General features: G+C 36.1%; 1 protein-coding gene across 1 annotated transcript; it reads right to left on the minus strand.

Annotated features, from left to right (window-relative positions):
- Nucleotides 1–788: 788 nt before the first annotated feature.
- LOC144663944 (protein Wnt-8b-like) lies at nucleotides 789–4,803 on the minus strand. The gene is made up of 5 exons (XM_078525044.1): nucleotides 4,352–4,803; nucleotides 3,864–3,900; nucleotides 2,852–3,008; nucleotides 1,853–2,121; nucleotides 789–1,375 (listed from the first exon to the last, which is right to left on the minus strand). Exons 1-5 carry the CDS (start codon nucleotides 4,423–4,425, stop codon nucleotides 902–904), a joined length of 1,011 nt encoding a protein of 336 aa, XP_078381170.1. The 5' UTR covers nucleotides 4,426–4,803; the 3' UTR covers nucleotides 789–901.
- Nucleotides 4,804–11,378: the final 6,575 nt, after the last annotated feature.

Consider the following 11,378-nt stretch of genomic DNA (forward strand, 5'->3'; position numbering starts at 1 on the left):
CCTGGCGTACTTTTTATTGGTTTGTGAAACAACGTAAGGGAAGTCTTTTCCGACCGAAACACCAGGTGGGACCTCGGCCAGAATCCTTTTTTGCTTATATCATTCTATAAAACCTTTTTACTAAAGAAATAAAAAACGAACCCGGGTGCATTGCTGAATTATATAAGCACGCGGGAATTTTTAAAAACACGAGAGAAATGGATAGAGAAGGCTTCTCACACTTCTCGAGCGTTCTTAAGAATTCCCAAGTGCTTATATATAACTCAACAATGTTAAGAAATTACGCGCGCTCAAACTCGTGACGTAAGCTGCAAGCTTTATTGGAGCTATAATGAGGTCTGAAAAAAAAGTTCCAAGGGCCGATAGTCTCTAAGTGTGGTCCAATATTGTCCAACAGCAAATCACTATGATCGGATAGTTTTAGTTATTGTCCTCCTCAGCTACCTTAGTCATGAAATAAAGAAATGAAAATAAATTATTTTCAAGGTTTTTGTCTATCAATTTAAGATGCTATGCTTGAAAGGAAAAGGGTTTAACTGATTTAATTGAGGAGATGTGGACTAAGTGGCAGGCACACTTTTCAAATTAGGACACTTACTAAATTAAAATCAGGAAAAGGAGATTTAATACGCTCTAACCTACACTATTGAAATGCGGTATTTGTTCCCACCTCACACGAAAACGGATTTAGAAAAGATTTTAACCCAACACACACAAACGAGTTAAAAAGTAAAAACTATTTTAATACACAAACATTTTATAAGTACAACCTGTTGACTAGACTGGCTTAAAAGTTGCATATAAAACACTTTTTGTCTGAAAAACTCTTGAATCGTAACCTTGACCTTAAAAACTATTATCCACTGAGACTTGCAAGTGTTCTTATTTATAACACAACTGATTACTTTGTACAAGTTGTAAGCGAATACTTCACGGTGCATAATTGACATTTGATAGTACAGCACCAAACGAACTTACATCTACACTTGACCTGCTTAGAATGTTCCACAGTTTGATGCCGCAATTGACAAGAATTACAAAGAGATCTACATTCCTTGGTAGGTACAGCGTCACTTCGGCATGTCCTTCCCAGCATTCCAGGGGAACCTGCAGTAGCGTTTCGCACACAGTAGTCTGGGGACGAGTCAAGGTAAACCAGCTTCTTGTCTCTCCTAGATACCAGTCTGTCTCGGTTGTTGTCTCGCTTGTGAAGCTTGTTGTTCAGGAATGATACCTGGACAGCTGCGCGGTATTTCTGTTTCAGTTCTGATCCAATGACGTTAAACGGCGCCAGTTGCTTCCAGCAAGTCTTCAAATTGCAACTTCCGGTGACGCCATGACACTTGCATTCCTTTTTGAGGTTTGCTCGAACGACCTGCAATGAATGAAATAAAGAAATTAGAGAATATTTTTACACTCGAAAAGTTTACGATTTCTTAAAATCAGATAATAATAAGAGTTAACAAATTTAGTTTTGCGTTGAAGACTTCCATGAAATTATTCACTCAGACTGAGATTTGGCTTAATACAGTGCCCGGTTCTCAGTTTAAAGTTCTCAAATGTTTTAAAACAAAAGAATAATCTTGTTTAACTTGTCTTTAACTTGTTCATCTTTCGTACTGACGATACAAACGAGTTTTTCATGACATTCTCTATGCTGGGTATTCTTCTGATTGTTTGGCCGTTATGGCTGTTATGTGATTCAATTAATCGTAAAAACGTCTATATACACGTTAAGTTAATAGCTATATTGTCTTTACCAGAGCAGTGAAAGAAATAAATCCCTTATCAGACATAGACCCAAGCGTCTTCAGTTTATCATGATATCAGTAGAATACAAGATGCGTTCTACCTTTCTTCCAACTTCATTATTATGCAGGTTAAATGCTGTACGAGCGTCGTTTCCTTTCTCCAGTTTGTCAATAAAGCGTCTCGTCTCCTTCTCTCCAAACTTGATGTTATCACTGCAGCCTCCCCACTGCCATCCACTGTTTCCTTTTGGCTGTTTTTTGGTCTTGCCGCACTTGCATCCGGGTATTCTGTTCTGGCTGCACTGAAGAGTGAGTTCGTGTGTAATGGCGGCTGAGCTGATGGCGTGAAGGAAAGCTGTTTCTCGAGTGGCTGCAGTAAAACAATGAGATATGTAGAATTAGACTCACAGTAGCACTTGAAAAAAGTCTTACACTTTTATAACAGCAGTTTTATAACGAGAAAAATCTCATAAACAAATAATTGCGTAGATTAAGTCCTACATAAGTTACAACCAAGTAAATTGTTCTATCCAAGTCTAACGTCCAAAATCTATCGTTGGTCTAATAGTCTATTTTCGAGACGCCTTTTAACTTTGTTTGAAAACAAGTCCCGGTGGGGTAATGAGTTTTACTTGCAAATCAAATTGATTTCAAAATGAAAGGTTGTGAACCAGAACTTTTGAAACAGAGGCTTGAAAAGGAGGTTGAAATTAATCCACCTTCAAGACTGCCACTTTTTCGACAAGTAATATTTTTGGGCGATTCGGCAAAATAAGTAGCCGAGTTAATTTGTATTCGATCACTTCAGCTCAATGTTGAAAACACTTTTCCCACAGGCAAACCAAATCGATCATTTTGTCATGTTCATTGTTTTCTGTTTTTTCCGCCAATGTCCGTATTTTTTCGTTTGACACCGAAGTATTACAATTTTTACACTCGCTGACATTTGTACCTCAAACATGTCATGTTTAGTCTTTATAGCTCTTTCACGGATAACTGATTTCAAAAGAGTATGTAAAAAGATTACCAATATACAGATTAGCTACCTCTATTAGGATTGCCAATTCATGTTTGAGAATAAAAAAAAATCAGGTACTTACCAAAAGGCAAAGTTGTTTTAACAAAGATGGGCAACTGCTTATGTACGCTCTTGTTGTCCAATGAACAGTTCCAGATCTCGTTTCTAAACTGGTGTCGACATTCCGCCAGTCCTCGATGGCCTCCCTCTCTTACGATGCGCAATAACAAAGGATAATTCTGAAAAATGTGAAAAATCAAGCAATTAGTATTGATCAATCAAATCCAGGAACAAAGAATGTAACCATAATTGATCGGCGCTCAAAAAAGGAATTCGTGAACAGTTATAAGAAATCGCGTGCTTTTCGTTGGCCGCGACACGTCAAATAAGGGAGACGAATCAGTTGGACAAAACTACGCAACCTTCGAAGAAGAGCAACTAAACTGGCGAGAACTGAATTTAATAAACACGCGTGTATAAACCGATACGACAGCTGGTCCTCTAAACTCCAAATTTAGAGAACAAGTTAAATACTTTTTTAAAACTTGCGAAGTAAACCGTAATTAAAATTAGTAGGTTTTTTGGGGGGGGGTTAGGGGGGTTTATTATTAAAAACCCCGGGGGAAAACTAATTAGATTTAGAAAGTGCAAAGTCAGTTCACTTCAACACTGTACCAGTTATTGTTACTCAAATTATCCCTGAAGCTCACTCTATGATAATCAGCCGACTTGAATGCAATAGCCTTTCAAAAGCATCTAAAACCCTCTTCACAAACACGTATACTAAACACGTCAACACAATTTGGAAACGAGCAACAAAAACAAGAAGCCTCAGTTTAACATCGCTAGAATAAACTCTCATTATTGCCAGTTATCACGGTAAGAAACGTTTCATAAATTTCTAAACACCAGCGTCAGCCAATGTAGTGTTACTTAGGTGGAATAACTTCTTAAACCTCTCAATTTTAACTGAAAAAAGTTTTAGATCATCTATTATGAGTTTACTGCCAGAACATGCAGAGAAATGTTGTAAGCGTATTTGGTTTTAACTAAAAAATTCCGAATGTTGACGTATATACACAGCTATATAATACCTTTTGTCGAAAGATGCTGTTTGAATTACTGTTGGATCTGAAGGAAAAAGATAAAAATCATCATCAGTTAACTACAACATAATCGAGATTGTAAAGTTAGGAAGTAGTAACATGCCCACCAATAAAATCAAACTTAAACGAGTTCGCCATTAACCTAAATTATCTGAATGTGGATAGTTCCTCCCAAGACACAAGTCATGTTTTAAAAAGGCGAGCAATTTAACAAGGTATCACTGTTGTTGTTTTCTTATACTTGCAACAAGCTATCTGGTAAAGTTCTTGCGTGTGCGCTAAACTTCCTTTGAACGAGAAGCGTGCGAGATGCGAAAGACTCGTGGTGCACACCTTTTCAATAATGTTTTTAGTAAGTGCTAAACAAGAATGCTGTAGATTCAAACAACGAGCACGCGTGTCAGCGATAGAGTCACGTTCAACGCTCGTGAAATGTGTGACGTAGCTTTAAGCAAAGTACAAATAAAAATACTTACTTAGTTTTGGTAAATCCATGCTGCGCACGAACCAAGATGAACAAAATCGTCAAGAACGCGTTAGATAACTTCATGGTGAACGCTCGTTGAGACCTTTGCTGATTGCGAGTTGGGACGAAATAAAACCTGTCTGTCTTGCGTCCTTTATATACTTGTTGGTTTTCAAATTACAATAAATAAACATATTTGATAATTAAACAGGCAAACAAAAGACATCACTTCTTTAGAATTTTTGCCCAAGCGAGACGAGGTGTGAGTTTTCAGCATATATTAGAGGTGAGACTTTTTTGAGGCAGATCTATTATCATTTTTAATTTGCCTTGATTCTTTTCACAAAAGACCAAAACGTGATTAAAGCGGGATTTTTCTTAGTTTCAAATGTCTTTATAAAATAGATGGCGGATTTTAAACTTTAAAATTGCAAAGTCAGCATTAATCTGACAAGTCACAACAACATTAACATTAATCTGACAAGTCATAAAAACTTTTCCTGAGTTTTTATCTGAGGTTTTTTCTTTAAATGGGTTTCGGAAAGATCTTTTTTTCAGAGATGTCAGAATTTTTCCGTTAAATTAAAAGTTTTGAAGTTTGGAGTTCTGAAGTTTTGTCTGAGATTTTTTAAAAGATTAAAACAAAGAAGTGATTCCTCAAAATGTCTTTTCTACTTCGATTAATTTTCCTGAACTGTGCGAGTTCTGAGGACCCCAAAATTTAAAACCTTAATCTTCATGTACCAAGTTTCTATCTATTAAATTGATAAAGACATATCAATTAACACTGCGGCAAAGGCTCGTTCTGTTATACTACAACGGAATTATGTTTATACTTAATGTTTCAACAGTTTATGTTTATGGATCAAAACACGCTAAATGTCTGATGTCTATAGCGTCAACGATCTAAAAGTGCAGCTTTTAGATTTTTTAGCAGTTGTAAAGAAGTTCTGAAAAAATTCAAGTCTTAACGGGAATAATAATTTGTTTGAGAGGAAACTAAGACTCCCCCAATACATTTGAAAATTCCTAACAGTATGACTTTACTCCTAACAAAACTGTTGCTGTTAAGTTTCATTTTAACCAAGCGTGTTTCTTTTTTCAAAGAAACAAAAAAAATTAACTTTGTTAGTCAGTAAACAAATGAACAAAAGGCGAGTCCCACGCGAGACGAGTTGCGAGTTTTTCGGCAAGCAACACGTTAGGTGAGACTTTTTTGTAAAACAATAAAAACAAAAGAAATAATGTTATGAAGTTGTTCTTCATTCAACCCATTACCTTTCTTGAAGCTCAGAATTTGCTCTTCACCAAAACAAACTATAAACTTGATGCACATTTACGAAACCGGCAATTTCATTTTAGGTGTATTTAAGTAGACACCAGACACGGAGCGCGCGAGAAAATAACTTCGCGCGTTGCATTTCCTCGCACGAAGTAATTTTCGCGCGCGCGCTCGCTCACTGACTCGACTGAACCTGAGAAAAATGATAGAAAATGAAAGATAGAAAGGAGAGTGTATATAAAGGTTGCATTACTCCTTGTTCACTTTACTAACTCGTCTAACTCGATAACTTTGTTAATCAGGGAAGCGTCCAAAAGTCAATATTTTTTGCCGAGAAATACCCACGCGAGATGAGGTGGGAGTTTTTCGGCAGCATTCGAGGTGAGATTTTTTTGAAATAACAATGAAAACAAAACGGTTATTATTTCTGATATCTTGTTGTTTTCAGGTCTAAAAAATAACGCCCACAAAATTCTTAACAACAATAGTTTTTCATTAAGATCAAAGTGAGTTTCGTTTTACCTTCGCGCCTTGTAGCGCATTGCGTAGAACTTGTCGAGATTTCGAGAAAGACCCTTTTTACAGCGTAAAAGCCTGGCCAAACGGAGACGCAAGTAGATGCAAGTTTGCAACTTGCGTTTACTTGCGTCTCCGTTTGGCCAGGACATGCGTGCACTTGCGTTGACTTGCGATGACTTGCGTTCACTTTGCACGCAAGTCAACGCAAGTTTTTCACCGTTTGGCCACCCAACGCAAGTCAACGCAAGTTTTGCTGCTTACTTCAAACACTGAATTGCAGCACGCGCAGTAGCATTTTGGGTTCTTTGACAACTTGCGTGCACTTGCGAGTAAACTTGCGAATCCGTTTGGCCACCCAACGCAAGTTTGTACGCAAGTTCAACTTGCGACTACTTGCGTCCACTTGCGTTACCGTTTGACCAGGGCTTTAAAGAATAGTCACATAACTAGTGGTAACCACAGGTTAGAAAGTGCGGGCCTTGGCGCACTTAGAAAAGGTACTGGTACGAGAGTGCGTAATTTTAGATGACACTGTCAATAAATAAATAAATGATTAAATGGACAAAAGACAATTATCCCGAGTAACGCGTCACGCAAGGAATGCATGTTTTTATCGTTTTGGGAAGTGTAATCGAGCACGCGGTGTGAATTGAGATGTGATTTTTCTTAGTCGGTAAACTCGCTATGTTGTGCTCGCCTTTTATTAACGTGGCGCGATTAATGATAAATCACGCTTAATTGCCGCTAACTGTAACCGGCCGCGAACCAGTTAGCCTGCGAATACAGCCGTATAAAATCCAGGCCACCAGAGCGAGTCTATAGCTGTGCGAGTAGCGCCTGTGTAAGTCCAGTTCCTGGACTATAGGGGTTGAACCCAGGAGCGATTTAAGTCTTTATTTGTATGTTTATTTGTTTTAAGTGTTTTAAAGAAAATGGCCTACGTTATATCACCAACTTATTCAAGCCCCGGGTCACGCCATACAATCTGAGAAGCAGCGGGCTAAACGTAGAACAATGCCCTTACAATAGTAGATTCCTCCACGGCTCGTATTCTTATATCATCTCTAGAATTTGGAATCAGTTACCGCCGGCAGCAAAAAATGCAGCAAACGTCCCAGCTTTTATCAATCATCTTAATACAACAAACTTTGGTGGCTGCCAATGCAGTTCTTGTTTTTAATAATTCTTTTATAGACATGTTGTATTTTTATCGTTTTTTAATATTGTATTTTTAACGCATATTTTTAAGATTTTAATAGTATAAGTATAATAATATTGTATTTTTTAATATAAAGTTTTTAAATCTTTTTTTAACATGTATGTCAAACACTTTTATCATGAGCCTCTGGCTCTGGCTCGGGAGACTGGGCAAACACTCCCCGTGCTTTTGACGTAAAATAAATTACCTTACCTTACCAAGTTTCTTTTGAACTGATTTATACATGTTCATTTACCCTGTGGCCCTGTGGCAAAGCTGCGTTCTGTTATACTACAACGGAATTATGTTTATACTTTATGTTTCCACAGTTTATGTTTATGGATCAAAACACGCTAAATGTCTGATATCTATAGCGTCAACGATCTGAAGTGCAGCTTGTTGAGTTTTTAGCAGTTGCAAAGTAAGCCCTGAAAAATTCAGGTCTCAACGGGAATAATAATTTGTTTGAGAGGAAGCTAGGTCTCCCCCAATACATTTGAAAATTCCTGATTATGAATCTACTCCAAAAAAACTGTTGCTGTCAAGTTTCATTTTAACCAAACGTTTTTTTTTTTTCAAAGAAACACAAAACAAGTAATTTAATTAGTCAGAAAGCAAGTGAACAAAAGACGAGTTCCACGCGAGATGAGGTGCGAGTTTTTCGGCAAGCAGCATGTTAGGTGAGACTTTTTTGAAAAACAATCAAAACAAAAGAAATAAAGTCATGGAGCTTTTATCGATTGAAACCCTTATTTTGAAAAGCTGGGAAGCTTCTAAAGAAACTGCTCTTCATAAGCTTACTGTAAAGGTGAGAGGCATTTACGAAGTCGGGAATTTCAATTAGGGTCTTTTTAAGAAGACACCTATCGCGCGAAAGAATTACTTCGCGCGTTTTTTTTTTGGTATCTCCTCGCACGAAGTAATTTTCGCGCGCGCGTGCTCGCCCGCTCAACTGACCCTGAGAAAAATGATAAAAAAATGGTATAGAAAGGAGAGTGTATATGTTGTGGTTTAAATTTATCTTTGGTTCAAAATTTTTCAAACCAGTTTGATTTTTATTTCCCTTTGTTTCAGATTATGATAATGAATTTGAGACAATGAAAAATCAAAACCAAACCTGACAAACTGGTTTGAAAAATTTTAAACCAGACATAAATTTAAACCACAACATATATATATATAGGCTCATCTTATTGAAATAACTTTATTGATTAAAGGCGCGACCATGCAAAAGTCAATCTCTTTTTTGCCGGGAAATGCCCAACTTTGGTGAGGGGTTTTAGGCAGAATGCGAGGTGAGACTTTTTTACAAAAGGATTAAAATTAAAACGGTAATTACTTCTGTTATCTTGTTGGTTTTTTAGATCTAAAAATAACGCCCACAAAAATTCTGAGTAAAATTTGGCTTTGCCATTGAAAAAGAATATAACAAAAGTTTTCCAATGAGATCAAAGTGTTTTGTTTTACGACCTTTTACTCTTCGCGCCTTGTAATGGGTCTCAGAGATGTTAAAATTTTTTGCATCATGAATTTAAACTTTTATTGAAGCTTTTTCTTCTATTTTTTAAATGGTTAAAACAAAGAAATGCCGGATTCCTTAAAATGCCGAAAGTTTCTTCTTCAATCAATTTTCCTGAACTGTGCGAGTTCTAGGATTTCAAAAAAGCCTTCAAGTCTTGTAATTTATTAGCCTGCGTTGCAGACGAACTGAACTCTGGAGTTTAGTTCAAAAAACAAGTCCCACGTGAGATGAGGTGCGAGTTTTTCGGCAAGCAACATGTTAGGTGAGACTTTTTTGTAAAACAATAAAAATAAAAGAAAAACATTGTAATGGTTTGAAGCTGTTATTCATTCAACCTCTTATTTTGAAAAACTGGGAAGCTTAGAAACTGCTCTTTACCAAAACTAGCTGAAAAAGTGTGGGACATTTAAGAACTCGGGGATTTCAATTTGGGTATTTTAGGTAGACACCAAGCGCGCGAGAAAATTACTTCGCGTGTTGTATCTCTTCGTACGAAGTAATTTGCGTGCGCGCGCTCGCCCTCCCACTCGACTGACCCTGAGAAAAAATGATAGACAGAAACGAAAGTGTAAATATAGGCTGTTAACTGTACTTTTATAAACTCGTCTACTTAAAATAACGTTATTAATTATAGACGCGACCAAAAGTCAATCTCTTTTTTCCGAGCAATGAGTAGTATAGGAGTTGGGGGTACGAGATCATAAAAATTTTTATAATCTCTTACATCCCCAACTCCTATACTACTGCACAGCACTGGAATCAAAAATGAAATCAAAAATAGAATCAAAAATGAAACCAAACCTCGAAGCCAAACTGAAAACCAAAATGGAATCAAAACTGAAAACCAAGCCTGAAAAACCAACCCTAGGTCAACCTTAGGATCAAAATAAAAAAATCTCTTATACCTTTTTCAAAATTTTGGATACAGTGCGTTTAAACAAGCCTTGAAATCATAACTGAAATATGAATCTGGAAAAACCAAGCGAAGCAGATTTTAATGAGTCCGGCACCGCAGATCGTAAGATCGAGGAGGGGGATGGGACGAATGTTAAAAAATCACAAGGCCTTGGTGGGTAAAAAAGCTTCGTAAGAAGCTTTTCGGGCCTTGTTTTATGATGTTTTTGAAATTTATTTCAAAAATCACCTTATTTAAAAAATGCTCTTATACTCTTTTTAAAATTTTGAAATCAAGGTGCGTTTAAAAATCTCTTATACTAGAAATCATAATGAAAATTATTGCTTTATATTATAATGCCCGTAAGCATAACTTGTTAAGCCATCATCAAGTATATACCGTTTATCATCAAAACAGCTCAGTGATATTTTATTAATCTCATAGCTTCCAAGTTGATGGCCTTGACTTCTGATGGTTTTCATAGTATGATGCATCTGTGTTTTATTGAATAAGGTCTCTTTGTAGTTTTCATGTGTGATATCTTTTTTGATAACGGATTTCTTGATTCCTTTGGCAGTCTTTCCTACTTGTAGATTGTCTTTAATATAAGAATACATTTTTGATCGCAGACCGATAAATTCTAAAATAGGAATAAAAGAAGCTTCATCTTTGAATTTACCAATGACTTTCTTGTTTGTTTTATCAAAGAATGGTGATTTTTCAGGGTAGTCACTGTTATCGAATTTCTCTTTATCATTAAAAAAGTCTTTATATACATCTTCAGCCTGAATTTCATAAGTTAAACTGTCTGTATCTGTAAATAGTAGTTTGGCTTTGTTTACATACTTCTTTTTTATGTAGTTATAATGGAAATCATACATTAGTGTTTTGCTTAAATCTAATATAGCCATTCCTACATATGAAGGTCGATTGAGGGTTAATGTTTCTTTGATTTTATGGACAGCTACTAAGTTTTCATTAAATATTTTGCTACTGACATATGTTGGTTTTGAAGCTAACTTTAATAATTTATTTTTATTAGTCACTAACCTAACGTCGACTCGCTTCCTCAAATTCTCCATGGTTTTGCCGTATACTGAATTATTCATCAATTTAAAAAAGTCTTTTTCAAAAGCGTTTTTAGAATTTTTACGTTTTTCAGTATTGTAATCGATATATTGCTTCAACCATGGGGATTGATTAAATTCTAACACTCGATAGACTTTTGTGAGCTTTAATCCTAGATCTAAATACAACTGAAGATTCCTGTAATGTAATACATATTTTTCTTTATTGTTTAATGTAGGCATCAGTTTATGTACTAAACCTGATGATATATTGTATTTTTTAGCAATGTTTTTGCAATAATCCGAAAGCATATCTTTAGTCACCTTAACTTTTTCTGCACCCAATGGGTAGTCATTATGATGATTATGCAACTCCTTGGGATATTCAAGATCAACCTCCAGTATCAAGCCTTTTTTACTGTCTTCTTTATACTTGGCCAAGTTTGTTTCATCAATTTGTTTTTGTGTTAACCATCTAAAGCATCCAGTTGGTAGATATTGACTCATAGCATAACCGTATAAATTATTAGCATCAAGATACATGATATACTTTG

This window comes from Oculina patagonica, chromosome 8 (genome assembly GCF_052425735.1).
Source record: "Oculina patagonica isolate OP01 chromosome 8, crgOcupat, whole genome shotgun sequence".
Classification (NCBI taxonomy): Eukaryota; Metazoa; Cnidaria; class Anthozoa; order Scleractinia; family Oculinidae; genus Oculina; species Oculina patagonica.